General features: G+C 41.6%; 1 protein-coding gene across 3 annotated transcripts in view; it reads right to left on the bottom strand.

Annotated features, from left to right (window-relative positions):
* The window catches only part of INTS13 (integrator complex subunit 13), a 38515-nt gene extending 22635 nt beyond the window's left edge, over nt 1-15880 (bottom strand). The window contains exons 1-6 of one of the 3 annotated variants that reach the window (XM_060194570.1): nt 15494-15880; nt 12891-13126; nt 9123-9197; nt 5805-6007; nt 4177-4257; nt 2413-2503 (exon numbers count right to left, since the gene is read on the bottom strand). In XM_060194570.1, coding sequence (XP_060050553.1) covers nt 2413-2503; nt 4177-4257; nt 5805-6007; nt 9123-9197; nt 12891-13115 — 675 coding nt within the window. In that variant the 5' untranslated portion in view covers nt 13116-13126; nt 15494-15880. The other 2 variants (XM_060194569.1, XM_060194571.1) reach the window with 2 other exon arrangements.
* Nucleotides 15881-15922: the final 42 nt, after the last annotated feature.

The following is a 15922-nucleotide window of genomic DNA, read 5'->3' on the forward strand; positions in this document are numbered from 1 at the left end:
CTAGCTTTTATGAAATAAATAAAATAAATCATTGATACAGAAACAGGTGTGCTGGGAGTTGGGCAGTAGTGCAGTGGGTTAAATGCACGTGTCACGAAGCGCAAGGACCAGTAGAAAGATCCTGGTTCAAGCCCCTGGCTCCCCACCTGCAGGGGAGTCTGCTCACAGGCGGTGAAGCAGGTCTGCAGGTGTCTTTCTCTCCCCATCTTCCCCTCCTCTCTCCATTTCTCTGTCCCATCCAACAATGAAGACATCAATAATAACTACAACAATAAAACAAAAAGGGCAACAAAAGGGAAAATAAATATTTAAAAAAAAAAAAAAGATAAAGGTGTGCTGGCAAAATAGTTCATTTGCTTAGTGTGCCTGCTTTGCCATGTATACAACCCAGGTTTCAGTCTGGCCTCCATGACACTGTAGGAAGCTTGAATATTGTGATTTATTTTATTTTTTTAAATATTTATTTATTTATTTAATCCCTTTTGTTGCCCTTGTTGTTTTATTGTTGTAGCTATTGATGTTGTCTTTGTTGGATAGGACAGAGAGAAATGGAGAGGAGGGAAAGACAGAGAGGGAGAGAGAAAGATAGACACCTGCAGACCTGCTTCATCATTTGTGAAGCGACTCCCCTGCAGGTGGGGAGCCAGGGGCTCGAACAGGGGCCTTTATACTGGTCCTTATACTTTGTGCCCCTTGCACTTTGCACCTCGTGCGCTTAACCTGCTGTGCTACTGCCCAACTCCCTGAATGTTGTGATTTCTTTCCCTCTCTATCTCTGTATCTATATGGAGGATAACAAGAGACAAAAAAACAAGTTAAAGGGCTTACTCTACAAACCACAATGACACACAATATACTGGACTACTAAAAATCCATAAGGTAAGGTCACTTTTGACATATTAGCATTAAATAGTGCTGCAATAGAAATTATAACATTAGACACTGACATCTAATATAATTATACAAATACATGCATCTATAGTTATAAAAAATGACCATTGTTGATCTGGAAGGTGGTACAGTGACTAGAGCTTTGAACTTAGAAGCATGAAGACCCAATTTCAATCCCTGGCATTGCATGTGCCAGAATGATGCTCAGATCCTCTCTTTCTTCCTCTCTCCCTCATGCTAATAAACCAAAAAGAAAACAAAACATGCCACCAACATAACAGATACTAACTCAGTAACAATAGCTCCACCTTCCCCTTTAAAATTGTTCAAATATATGGAATCAGGAAAGTTCATCTGCGAGGGAATGCACCTTCTGATGAATAAAGCTTGGGTTCAGTCCCTGCAATACAGAGAAATACCATGGCAACAAGGGACGCTCTAATGTTTCTCCCTCTCTCCCTGTCCCTTTCTAAAATGAAAAGAATGGAAATCAGGAGCAATAGAATTATATATAAATGAGGCCCTGTGGTGTACGAATAAAAGAAGTTTAATGTGTTCAAAGTTCTTTTTAAACGAAAAGCCAAGGGTTGGCAAAATAGGGTTGGACAGTGTATTTTTTTTTTTGCCAAGTGTGAGACCCAGGTTAGAGCCCAGCCCTCATCACACAAGGAAGCTCTGATGATAGTCACTCTGACTTTCTGTCTCTGTTTGTATAATAATAATAATAGTAATACTAGTAGTAGTAATGTCTTTCAGGTTGTAAATTAGCTTTGTCTCTGAAAGGTGGGACAAAAAAATGTCCTTTTCTTATGAGTAAAAAACAATTTTACTGAGCAAAAAGTCATCAAAATAAGCAAAAGTCAATATAAAAGCAAAACTGGGCCAGCGAAATAGCTCACTTGAATACTGTGCTGCTTTCCTGTGGACAAGATCCAGTTTGAACCTGACCTCTATCACAATGAAGGAAGCTTTGACTCTGTGTGTGTGTGTGTGTGTGTGTGTGTGTGTGTGTGTGTGTGTGTGTGTGTGTGTGTATAAAAATATATACACATGGGAGTCGGGCTGTAGCGCAGCGGGTTAAGCGCAGGTGGCGCAAAGCGCAAGGACCGGCATAAGGATCCTGGTTCGAACCCCGGCTCCCCACCTGCAGGGGAGTCGCTTCACAGGCGGTGAAGCAGGTCTGCAGGTGTCTGTCTTTCTCTCCTCCTCTCTGTCTTCCCCTCCTCTCTCCATTTCTCTCTGTCCTAGCCAACAACGACAACAACAATAATAACTACAACGATAAGACAACAAGGGCAACAAAAGGGAATAAATAAATAAAAATAGATATTAAAAAAAAATTAAAAAAAAAATATATATATATACACATATATATATTGTTGTAAGTACTCCACAATTACAACATGAAGACCTGAAGATGTGACTGCCTTGCAAACTCAATATGATCATACAAATGCTAATGTCAGAGATTTACTGCTACTATCTAAAAATTATCTTTCCTTCCATTGACTCTACTCTTACCTCTTTTTTAGGTCGATCAGATACAAGGCTGTCTTCACCTACAGGATAAGTATGGATCAAGACAAGCTCACACTTCTGAATCTGCATGAGACTTAAAGAGAAACTTCACTTAGAAAATAAGAACACACACTGTGAAAAGAATATGGGAAGGCAAACTATTAAAAGTCTATCATACTAAACCAGGATATCACTATAATAAGATATAATTGTTAACACAAAAGTTAAATATTTAGAAATCCTCCATAACTGTCATATATTTGTATAGCTGATTAATAAATAAATTTAGCTCAAACACAATAATAACAAAAAGTTTTTATCTGTTTAGAAGATATAAGGAATATTCTTACAATCAATTATTTTAAGGACAAAAATCAAACAACACTAGCCATTATCTGTAATTATTTTCAAGAGTTCAGATGTGTGATGCTAAAATTTCCCAACTTTTCATTTTGAAATTTCCAAAGCTATATGAGCTGAAATAAAAGTACTCCAATGAATACCTTTATATCCATAACCTAGACTTGCTATGAGTCGTCTCTATCTGCACATAACAGATACACACTTATTTCAGAGACACCTACAAGCAAGTCTAGAGATTTCCTGCAGAGGAAATCATTCTTGAAAATAATCCTCATTAATAACTGCAACACCCCACTCTAGAAAGTTAGTAAGTTCAATCCAATATTGCTACTGTCCCAAATGTTTTCATATTATTTATTTATTTATTTTCCCTTTTGTTGCCCTTGTTGGGTTTTATTGTTGTTGTAGTTATTATTATTGTTGTTTATGTCATCGTTGTTAGATAGGACAGAGAGAAATGGAGAGAGGAGGGGAAGACAGAGGGGGAGAAAAAGACAGACACCTGCTGACCTGCTTCACCGCTTATGAAGCGACTCCCCTGCAGGTGGGGAGCCGGGGCTCGAACCGGGATCCTTAAAGCCGGTCCTTGTGCTTCGCACTACATATGCTTAACCGGCTGTACCACCGCCCAACTAACGCCCCCAATATGTTTTAAATGGTCTTTCTAAAACTACATACAAAGTAACTACTTGTTTTATTTGGTATACAAATAATATCACCAGAAATTTGCCTATTTTACAGATTTGTTGCTGAGTATGAAAATCAGCAAATCAAATCTGCACTATAAAATTATCTACTATTAACAACAACAATAATAATAACTACAACAACAATGAAAAACAACAAGGGCAACAAAAGGGAAAATAAATATTTTTTGAAAAGGGGGGGAAGTAAAAAAAATTACTATTTTACCCTTTTCCTGTGGGAAAAAAAATACAATTCTAAAGTGAGAGAGGAAAAGGGGGTAAAATGTTCCTATATATCATTTTTAAAAATATTTATTTATTCCCTTTTGTTGCCCTTGTTTTTATTGTTGTAGTTATTATTGTTGTTGTTATTGATGTTGTCATTGGATAGGACAGAGAGGAGGGGAAGACAGAGGGGGAGAAAAAGATAGACACCTGCAGACCTGCTTCACCACTTTTGAAGCTACTCCCCTGCAGGTGGGGAGCCAGGGACTCAAACCGGGATCCTTCCACCGGTCCTTGTGCTTTGCACCATGTGCGCTTATTAACCTGCTGCGCTATTGCCCGACTCTCATCAATAAGTTTTTGACTAAGCAATAGAACCAGCAAAGAAGTCAAGTGAATTCCACCAGCTGCTGTTAAAAGTATTAGAAACAATTACAATGAAATATGCAAGATACTACATAGCACATTTATTTAATTTATGGATTATACTCACTGATCTGAATTTGCAGCAAGTTTATTATGCTCATGAATTGTTTCCTGGACACAGTCCTCAAGCATTCGCACATGACTATCACTATGGCATAAAAAAGTAAAAAGAAGTAAACACTAAAAAGACAGATTAAATGCATTTTTCAGCTGCCTCTTGTGACAAGCAGTAAAATGTCTTCAATAAGAATGGTTGTGGTCCAGGAGGTGGCGCAGTGATAAAGCATTGGATTCTCAAGCATAAGGTCCCAAGCTCAATCCCTGGCAGCACATGTGCCAGAGTGATATCTAGTTCTTTCTCTCTCCTCCTTTCTCATAAATAAATAAAATCTTTAAAAAAAAAAAAAAAAAAAAGCCTAGACCAGGGAGAACAGAAGCAACCGGTAGCACAGCTATATACAAGATGCTGGGTATTATACCCCAAACCCTAACAAAGGGACTTTCCAAAGTTAAACCTATCACCAAATAATGTGACGATAACAATAACTATCCACTGTCTTCTTGAACCCTAAGACAATAGGAACCTCACATTTCCACTATAGAGCCTATATTTCCCCTAGTCCTGGAAACTTACGGTGGGGCCCACTTTTCTGCATGCTGCTCTCAATTCAAATCCTTCCACCTTCTGCAACCCACAATGACCCTGGATCCATACTCCCAGAGAGATAGAGAATGGGAAGGCTATCAGGGGAGGAGATGGGATATGGAGATTGGGTTATGGGAATTGTGCGGAATTGTACCCTTCTTATTCTATGGTTTTGTTAATGTCTCCTTTCTTAAATTCAAAAAAAAAATTTTAAAAAAAATTGTTTTTGATGTGCTCATTCATAATACCAAATATTCAGCTTTAAAAAAACAATGAGGGGCCGGGTGGTGGCGCACCTGGTTGAGCACACATATTACAATGCGCAAGGACCCCAGTTCGAGCCTTCAGTCCCCATCTGCAGGGGGAAAGCTTTGCAAGTGGTGAGACAGTGCTGCAGGTGTCTCTCTGTCTCTATCATCCCCTTCCCTCTTGATTTCTGGCTGTCTCTATCCAATGAAGATAAATTAAAAAATAATATTAATAAATAAAACATAAAAAAAGATGTACTAAAAAAAAAAATGAGAGAGGCGGAGGGAGATAGCACAATGGTTATGCAAAGAGACTCTCATGCCTGAGGCTCCAAAGTCCCAGGTTCAATCCCCTGCAACACCATAAACCAGAGCTGAGCAGTGCACTGGTGTTCCTGTGTGTGTCTCTCTCTCCTTGCATCTCTTGCAAATAAATAAATAAATAATTTAAAAAATGAGAAAAGAAATAGTCAAACTGACCTGCTTGATGATAATAAGATCAGTTTTCAATAAGATGAATATTTGAGAACAGGGCAAATAAGAAAGGCATACTTGCCATGTCCTTAAAGGCTTATACTGTTGCTGTTTTTCTTAAGATAAAAACTGCAGCAAACCCAGGAGGTGGCTTGGTGGCTAGAGCACTGGACTCTCAAAGCATGAGGTCCTGAGTTCAATCCCCAGCACTGCATGTGCCAGTGAGTGATACTCTGGTTCTTTCTCTCTCTTATCAACAAATAAAATAGAATTATAGCAGGAGTATAAATTCTTACAGTGGAAGAATCACTGTCATCAGCATCTCACCTTTTTGCGTTTGTAATACAGATGATTCGCCCTCTATTTCCAACACGTTCTGCATTCTCCATTAGTAGAGTACGTGCCTCATGCTGGTATTCTGTAATTTTACAAAGAGTTTCCACAGCTGCTACAAGTCCATGTAGAATACTGCAGCATTCTGGATCTGCCCGTGGGTTAGGAGGCCCAACAGCAGCTAGTGCTGACATTAGCTAAATTAAACGGAAAACAGTGATGTGGACAAAAGTATCAACAAGCTAAAGATATGACAAGCAAACTAGAAATCTATGCTTCCCATAAATATGGACAAAAACAAGACTTTGTCTCAAAGAGCAGAGGGAAACAGTAGTTATTTCATCACCAGTATACCTGGCATTATCAAATGCAGTATTACAGGGGTGCAGTGAAGAAGAGCTATCCAAGTGTGTACTTACTTTAACTCATACACAACGACAAGTTGTTTCTTTCATAGAATCTCTTTAGAAGCAAAGCAGAATGCCTCCCATTTCAGAAAGAGCTGTATGAAATCCTTAATATTTTTTTCACGTCATCAAAGAATAGAGAACGTTTTAGAGTGATACAAATCCAAAACCAATTCAATAAAAACCTGTTACCTCAAAATAAAGCTTAAGTGTACTGCAACAAAATAAAACTCTGGGGTGGGGGTGGGGGTGGGGATTCAGGTCCTGGAACATGATGGCAAAGGAGGGCCTAGTGGGGGGTTGAATTGTTACGTGGAAAACTGAAATGTTACACATGTACAAACTATTGTATTTTATTGTCAACTGTAAATCATTAATCCCCCAATAAGGACATTTAAAAAATTAAAAAAAAACAAAGCCTCAATATCCTTACAAATTATATTAGCAACCACCATTTAAGATCATACACTGTGTGTCCCCATTTAGAAATACAAGTGAATAGGATTATTCCCAAATTGAAGAGCATGCATTAACAAAAAACATTTAACATGAAATAACTTAAATAAGTGTTCAAGCATTTCAGTAATGCCAATCTTTTCTTCATCTCCACTAGTGAAGAACCTAGTAAACGAAGGTCTTCTATTCCCCAAACTCAGTAGCCTGTGACAAACTGTGCTTAAAAATGCTCAATGGTTTGAGCATGGCTTTATTTCTGCTAATGCTGATAACCAAGCATATAGCACCCAGACAGGAGAGAAACAGCTTCTTTGGAGATTCTAAAGTCTCAGAGAGGTGTTCTGTCACTTCAACCATCTGGGGGATTCCCCCCACTGAAAAACTGGCTTAACCTAGAGTGAAATCCAGTCAGCAGTATACACCTCATCAAATACAGACCTCCAAATGTCCTTAGTGCCTTTTTTTTTAATTGTTGTATTTATTATTGTTGTTGTTATTGATGTCGTAATTGTTGGCTAGGACAGAGAGAAATGGAGAGAGGAGGGGAAGACAGAGAGGGGTAGAGAGAGATAGACACCTGCAGACCTGCTTCACTACCTGTGAAGCGACTCCCCAGTAGGTGGGGAACCGGGGGCTCGAAGTGGGATCCTTATACCAGTCCTTGGATTTTGCACCACGTGTGGGTAACCCGCTGTGCTACCACCCGACTCCTTTTTTTTTTTTTTTTAATTTTTAAAAGATGTATGAGAGAATGAGGAGAGAGAAAATCAGAGTATCAGTATCACTCTGTACATGTAAAGTTGGGGATAGAACTCATAGACTTGGGAGTCGGGCGTAGCTCAGTGGGTTAAGCGCAGGTGGCGCAAAGCACAAAGATCGGCATAAGGATCCTGGTTCGAGCCCCCGGCTCCCCACCTGCAGGGGAGTCGCTTCACAGGCGGTGAAGCAGGTCTACAGGTGTCTATCTTTCTCTCCTCCTCTCTGTCTTCCCCTCCTCTCTCCATTTCTCTCTGTCCTATCCAACAACGATGATAGCAATAATAACAACAACGATAAACAACAAGGGCAACAAAAGGGAAAATAAATAAATAAATGTAAAAAAAAAATTTTTAATAAAAAAAAAGAACTCATAGACTTCATGCTTGAGAGTCCAATATTTTAGCCACTGTGCCATCTACTAGGATTACTTCTTTTTTTCTTTTCTTTCTTTTTTTTGTTTTTTTAAGATTTATTTATGAGAAAGATAGGAGAAAGAACCAGCTATCACTCTGGCACATGTGCTGCTGGGGATCGAACTCGGGACCTTATGCTTGAGAGTCTAAAGCTTTACCACTGCACCACCTCCCGGACCACCTTCTTTCTTTTTTCTTAAGCCAGAGCACTATTCAGCTCTGGCTTACAGTGGTGTGGGGACTGAAACTGGGGCTTTGGAACCTTAGGCATGAGAGCCTCTTTGTATAATTGCTATGCTATCATCACCCCCTGCCACAAACAAACTTCTTTCTTTATTTCTATTGAGGAAATGTTGCCTTGGTTTTAAAACTAGGTTGCATAATCAAATAGCAAGTCAGTTAAGAAGCATCTTAACATGAAAAGAAAAAAAAGTCAGCCTGGAGTGGTAAAAAGCCCAATGACAACAACAAAGACACATACAGAAAAAAGGAGTGGGAGACAGCTACATGAAATCTACAGAATAATTAATTTCAACTATAGCAGAAGATTGCATACTAAAAAGTTTTTCAGAAAGGGAAAATAATTGAAGCTGGGTAGTGGTATACCCCATTGAGTGCACATTTAAGTGTGCAAGGACCCAGATTCAACCCCCAGGAGCTCACCTGCAGGTGATAACTTCACAAGGAGTGAAGCAGTGCTGCAGGTGTCTTTCTGCCCCCCAATATCCTCCTTCCAGCTAGATATGTCTCTATCTAAAAATAAATATATCTTTTAAATATTCAAGTCCTAAGTGTGAGCTTGAAATAAGAAAGTAGTCAAACCACTCAGTTAATATAAGAAATCAGCATACTAATCAAAGAAAAAAAAAACAGTAAATTCCAGGAATAAAATATAAGCTGCACTTATTAAGAAAAAGGCAGGAGGGGAGAAGGCAAGCCTGGCAGTACTGTGAGAAGAAATTTATGAGGTGAATCCTTGCCGACAACAATGAAAAACAAACAGATGAAACCTAAATGAGCATTCTACAAACATTAGTAAAAACACATTGTTTAGAAATATGGAAGTAAATATTACATGAGCTATGAGCTGATATTTGCCTCTAGGAGACAGGCAATGATTTGATCAATACAGCTGTCTTTCTTTTATTGTTGCTTGGTATTTTAAAAACTAAACATTATATTGAGAAAATTCATTTTAACCATTTTTAAGGAAAAGTATTACCATCTTCAATGATAATTTTCAAAAAAGATCACAATAGCTCAAAACCTAATCATACCTCCTGCAAATTCTGGTCTTCCTGTGTCCAAGAATTTAAAACATGTGCTCCAGAGTCACTCACAATGAAATTCACCTAATAGATTTCAAAGAAATAATTAGATTAGTATCTAGCCTCAAACCCACTCAGTCACATCATGTTTTGTATATGCAGTCTCCAAAGCTGCCTTGTTGACTGACTCCTTCATTTTAGTTAAAGAATGACTAACATGTATGGTATGGGAGGTGGTGCAGTGGATAAAAGCATTGGATTCTCAACCATGAGGTCCTGATGCCTGGCAGCACATGTACCAGAGTGATGTTTGGTTCTTTCTCTCCTATCTTTCTCATGAATAAATAAATAAATTCTTTCAAATAAATAAATAAATTCTTTAAAAAAAAAAAAAGAATGACTAACTTATGCCAGGTGCTGTTCTGGATCCTAGGAATAGAGGGATGAACAGGACAGTTCTGTCATGATGTAGGGGAAATCAGGCACAGAGCTGTGCTAAGACAAGTAAGGTCACACCAGAGAATGACAAATGCCATGGAAGTTAGTAGCTCCTTTAGTTCATGTGACCAGGAGGGTTTTGTAGAGAAGTGACAGCTAAAGTGATTCAAAATAATCAAAAGATACCAGACATGAAAAGAGCTGGGAGCAGAGAATTTTAGGTACAGCTAATGAAAAGTCTGTAAGAGCATATCCTCAAAAGGAAGGGTAAATAGATAAGCTCAGATAGGCTGTAGCCACATCACATATGACACTGAAGGCCAAATAATAATGGATTGGAACTTTTAATTATGAAAGCAACAATTTGAGAAGTAGCATGGAATTTGCATGTCTGAGGCTCTCAGTTCCTTCCCTAGCACTACACAGTCATGTCTCTTTCTCATGTGAAACTCTTATCTCATAGAAGATAAATCAAAAATAACAGTTTCAAGTAAATGCAAGCAAAAAAAAAAAAAAAGTCACATCAAGTACGATAATAATGAGTGATATATTAAAAATATATCAGGGCTGGCAAAGAAGCTCACCTGGGTAGGTTGTTACTCATGTCACCCAGATTCAAGGCTGGTCCCCCATTGCACTGGAGAAAATATTTTAATTATGTGGGGTGTGTGTGTGTGTGTGTGTATGTGTGTGTGTCTGCTGTAATGAAACCCTGGGAACAATAATAATAGTTAAATGACAACTATATTACATTTTAGAAGAATGAGATAACATTCTTTCTTTTTCTCTTTCAATAACTCAGCTCTAGTTTTTGGTGGTGTGGGGGATTGAGTCTGGGACTTCCCAGTTTTAGGAATGAAAGTTGTCTGCATAACCAAATGCTAACTTCCTGAGCAGAGATTATTGCTTTCCTCTGGTGCATATAACCTATCCCATGATATTTCTTTATTTTATTTATTTACTCCCTTTTGTTGCCCTTGTTGTTTTATTGTTGTAGCTATTACTGTTATTGATGTTGTCGTTGTTGAATAGGACAGAGAGAAATTGAGAGAGGAGGGGAAGGCAGAGAAGGAGAGAAAGATAGACACCTGCAGACCTGCTTCAAAGGTGGCCTGTGAAGTGACCCCCTGCAGGTGGGGAGCCAGGGGCTCAAACAGGGACCCTTGCACTGGTCCTTGTGCTTTGCACAACCTGCACTTAACCTACTGCGCTACTGCCCGACTCCCAATATTATTTATCCTTACTTGTAGGAAATTTCCCTTCCCAATAAGTTTGAGAATTGGCCTCCTCTCACTTTGACAAGGATGTATTTATTAGTCACTTAATCATCTTAATCACTATAATCTTACAACAATCATAGCAAGTTGGTGTATTATAAAGTCGGGATTCAAACCAAAGTTAGTGACCTAAATCAATACAGGAGCCATTTTTTTCATCATGTGTATTTTCTACCCTAGGAGGTTTAACAATATGCATAGGAACCAAAAATTATATATATTTTAATTGGCGTACATCTGAATGTACATTAGAGTCTTTATTCTCTTTTTGTTGCCCTTGTTATTTTTTTAATTGTTGTAGTTATTATTGCTATTATTGGCGTTGTTGTTGGATAGAACAGAGAGAAATGGAGAGAGGAGGGAAAGACAGAGGGGGGAGAGAAAGACACCTACAGACCTGCTTCACCACTTGTGAAGTGACTCCCCTGCAGGTGGGGAGCAAGGGGCTTGAACTGGGATCCTTACACTGGTCCTTGCGCTTTGCGCCACCTGAGCTTAACTCGCTGTGCTACTGCCAAATTCCCTTGTTAAGTCTTTCTATTCATTCCCTGCCCATGTTAGTCCAATGTCCTAGCCAGACTCTTCCAAAAAAGGCAGACAAAAAGGAAATTATCTACTTATGGCTAACTAAATGTCTTTCCCAAAATGCAAAAGTAGAGATCCCCAAACCCAAAGGCAATTATCTGCACTTGGAATTGCTACCACTCTTTAATTTCTCTTTGTTAAATAATTTTCTATTTTAATATTTCATTTTTTAAAGCTTTATTTATTTATTTTCCCTTCTGTTGCCCTTGTTGTTTAACATTGTTGTGGTTATTGATGTCGTTGTTGTTGGATAGGACAGAGAAAAATAGAGATAGGAGGGGAAGACAGAGAGGGGGAGAGAAAGACAGACACCTGCAGACCTGCTTCACCACTTGTGAAATGACTCCCCCGCAGGTGGGGAGCCGGGGGCTCGAACCAGGATCCTTATGCAGGTCCTTGCACTTTGCGCCACATGTGCTTAACCCGCTGCAACACAGCCCAACTCCCTTTAATATTTCATTTACTTACTGTATAGAGACAAAGAGAACTTGAGAGGCAAGAGGGAGAATAGGAGGGGGAGAGAAAAGAGAGATTTTCTGCACTGTTTCACCGCTTAAGAAGTTTCCCAAATGCAAGTGGGGACTGAACCCAGGTCCTTGTCCTTGTGCACTACAACTATGTCTGCTCAACTGAATGGGCCATTACCTGGCCCTTTAGTTTCCCTTCCAAGTGATAAAACCAACTTCTGCTTAGTATTCTTAAAAGTATTTCTTTTTAATATTACAAATTTCTGCAGCAGGTTAGTTAGAACACACTCACTACAGTTTTAAGCAGCAAGCCTGGTTAGATTCAAATTCTGGCCGTGCTGCTCGAAAGCTATACAGCTCAGAATGAATTTTTCCTCTTCTTCTCAATCCCTGTTGCATCTCCAACAGGGCAGTAACAGACACTCAGATGGGAATACAGCACTGAAGTACAAACTGCTAACAGCCAATAGCAGTTCTATCTGGGCTGCTACCAATTCTGTTCCACACTGGTTTATTTCTACTCTGAATATTGTCCCAGAGGTTACAGCACCTACTTCATAGACATGGACATTAATGAAGTCCACAAATATGGAGTATTCTGGAACATCTCTGGCACATGAAGTGTCCCTTGACTGTTAGCTGTTATTGCTGCTATCTGTGTCAGTTAAACACTCATAATATGGCACCAGAAGTTGGTGCACCTGGTTGAGCACACACATTATAGTGCCCAACGACCCAGGTTCAAGGTCCTGGTTCCTACCTGCAGAAAGGAAGAGTCACAAGCGGCCAAACAGTGCTGCAGATCTATCTTCCCCTTCCTTCTTAATTTCTGTCTCTCAACACACATACATGTCAATACCAAAGGGGATTTCTCCACAACACATTTTTGTAAGTTGTGAACAAGCTGCTGAAGGTCAAATCTGTAGCTAATTTATAAACACTGATATATAGTAGATTTAGCTAAGTAAGTAAGTGTGTGACCCCAAATTAAGTTTATGCTTCACACTCACCAGCTTCTTGAAAGGAAATATATCATACATGATTCTACAGTATTCCATGGACGATTCCACGGAACAAGTCCACAGTGATTTGGATATGGGCGCCAAAGGGATGATTCCTTGGGTCCTATTCTTCACCAGCATGTCAAACTCCACATGCTGCCTGCATGATTCTGCCATGTAAGGGCAGTGGTCCACCACAAAAACTGTTTTATGAGACTCAGAAAAAATCTTCATTTTGTTTCAACCTGCAAGGGGAAAAAAAAACCATTCACCAAGTGTCATGCAAATGACACATAAAATATACTTCATGGTAGCCAGGCGGTATCGCAATGGGTTAAGAGCACATACACAAAGCTCATGAATGGGCTAAAGGATCCCAGTTCGAGTCCCCGGCTCCCCACCTGCAGCAGGGTCCCTTCACAGGTGGTAAAGCAGGTCTGCAGGTGTCTATCTTTCTCTTCCACTTTCTCTATCTTTCTCTTTCACTTGATTTTTCTCTGTCCTATCTATAACAACAACAATGATAATAATGACAACAATAAACAAGGGCAACAAAAGGGAAAAAATGAAAATATGCTTCACATGAAATCATTTCCATTAGTTTTATTTTTTTAGGAGGCAGATTCTCTTTTTTTTATTATCTTTATTTATTGGATAGAGACAGCCAGAAATCGAGAGAGAATGGGAAGATAGAGAGGGTGACAGAGAGACACTTGCAGCCCTGCTTCACCACTTGTGAAGCTTTCCCCATGCAGGTGGGGACCAGAGGCTTGAACCCAGGTCCTTGCACATTGCAATGTGTGCGCTTAACCAGGTGCGCCACCACCCGGCCCCCATTTCCATCATTTCTATGCCTGTGTCTTTAAAGCTCAAGACACAAGGGAATAGTGAGCTTTCAAAGAAAAAAAAAAGTACCCAACAAAGGACTCGACTTCAAAAGAGGTCACTAAGAGAAAGTAACTATCCATGCAGGCCATGTCCTAAAAACAAATCAACAAATCACACACCAGAAAAGTGAGAGTGTACACAGGAGGGGGTGGTGGAGAATCACTTTCTTTGGTTCCTCAGGAATCAAAGTCTCTTTGCAGAACCATGATGCTCTTCCCACCCTCCCTCCATTTTGCTTTCTGACCCGACTTAAAACTGTCAGCAAGAATCCTTTCTGCATAGAACCCCCACTTCATTCCCGGAGACTAGCAACCCAAGCTAGCCATTTTTTTTTTCTTCTTCTCTTCTCTTCTCCTTCTTCAAATTTATTTTTATTTATTTACTTATTTTTGGATAGAGACAGAAACTGAGAGGGGAGAGGGAGAGAGAAACTTGCAGCCCTGCTTCACTACTGGCAAAGCTTTCCTCCTGCAGGTAGGGCCTGGGGGCTCAAACCCTGGTCCTTGTGCACTGTAACATGTGTGCTCAACCAGGTGCACCAACACCTGGCACGGCAAGCTAGCTGATGTTGAGGGTTCCCCCCACCAAGATCAGATAGACAGATATGCAGACAGACTGACAGATGAGACTTACAAAAGGGGGGGAGGGTGCACAGAAAGACAACAGGCAGATGAGACTCGCAAAGGGAGGGGTGAGGATGCATAGACAGACAGAAGAGACTTGCAAAAGGAGGGGTGGAGGTGCATAGACAGACAGATGAGATTCACAAAGGAGGGGTAGTGGGTGCATAGACGGACAAACAGACATATAAGACACGCAAAGGGAGGGGTGGGGTGCATAGACAGATGAGATTCGCAAAGGAGGGGTGGAGCTACATAGACAGACTGACAGACAGACATAAGACTCGCAAACAAAGGGGTGGGGTGCATAGATAAACAGACACACAGATGAAACTTGCAAAGGGAGGGGTGGGGGCGCCCAGCTCAAAGTGCACAGTAGAGCAGGCTGTCAGCACGAGACTGCAGCAGGTGCAGGGGGACTCTGCGAGGAGCACAGGGGTGCGTGCTGGGGGGGTCTTGGCACCAGGACCCCTCACTCCACGGCTCCCCCCCCACCCCACCCATGGCTTTGGGCAACACTGAGGTCAGACATTCTGTGAAACCGGAAGGAAAACAACAACAACGAAACAAACAAACAAAAAACCCTCAGCAGCCACCGTCGTCTGCGTTGAGGGGAAGAGTGACTTTCAAAACTTTGTTGCCGTTCTGGCAAATAAAACAAACAAAAAGAAGAAAAAGAAAAAGAAAGCAAATGCCTGAGAACCGTCCCCCGCCCGACACACCGGAGCCAAATGAGCGCATCCCGGCGAGGGGCTGACTTTCCCATCCGGCTTGCAAATAAACGCATGTCCCCACCTGCAAACAAACAAGCAAACAAGCCCCGAGACCCAAACGTCCGCCTGGAGGAGCCCAGGTGCACTTGGCCTGAGCAGGGTAAGAGTCCTAGGCGGGTGAGGAGACTGGAGGGTGACTTACTTTCGCGCCCGGTCCTGCCCTGCAAAGCCCAGGCCCCCGGGACTGGCGGGGCGCGAAGGTTCAGCGCCCCGCGGGGAGCACCGGGCACCGCATTCTGGAAGCACAGCTCGTCCCGCGCATCTCCCCGCACCCGCCGCTTTCCCGGCCGCCTCAGCACAGTCGCGCATGCGCGGGCGCCCGGCCACTCACCGCTCCTGCCGCGCGTGCGCACTGCACGCCGTTACAGCCGCGCCAGGCCCCCCCGCTTTTAAACGCCCCCCCAACAGGAAGAAGGCGGAGCCAGGAAGGCGCGCCGGCCCCTTCAGATTGTCTATCCGGATCTCTCACGGGAAAGACGAGGAGAGACTCCGCGACAGCAAAGCCCCGACAGCGTCAGTGGCAAAGCCCACCGCGGCAACTCCACAGCGAAGGCCCTCCCGGCCGGTCTCGTCACACCGGCCGGTTCCCTCGCTGACTTGGGGGGGGGGGGTGAGGAGAAGAAGAAGTATCGCGATGCTATGCGAGAGGATAGGCGAAAGCTTGCGGGTGGGTCGACGGGGCGGGGCCTCGCAAGCCGGGCTGTAGGCTCCGCTGTCAAGGCAACCCGAGGAGGGAAGTCTCGCGAGGCCAGTGCGCTCC

This window comes from Erinaceus europaeus, chromosome 7 (assembly GCF_950295315.1).
Source record: "Erinaceus europaeus chromosome 7, mEriEur2.1, whole genome shotgun sequence".
Classification (NCBI taxonomy): Eukaryota; Metazoa; Chordata; class Mammalia; order Eulipotyphla; family Erinaceidae; genus Erinaceus; species Erinaceus europaeus.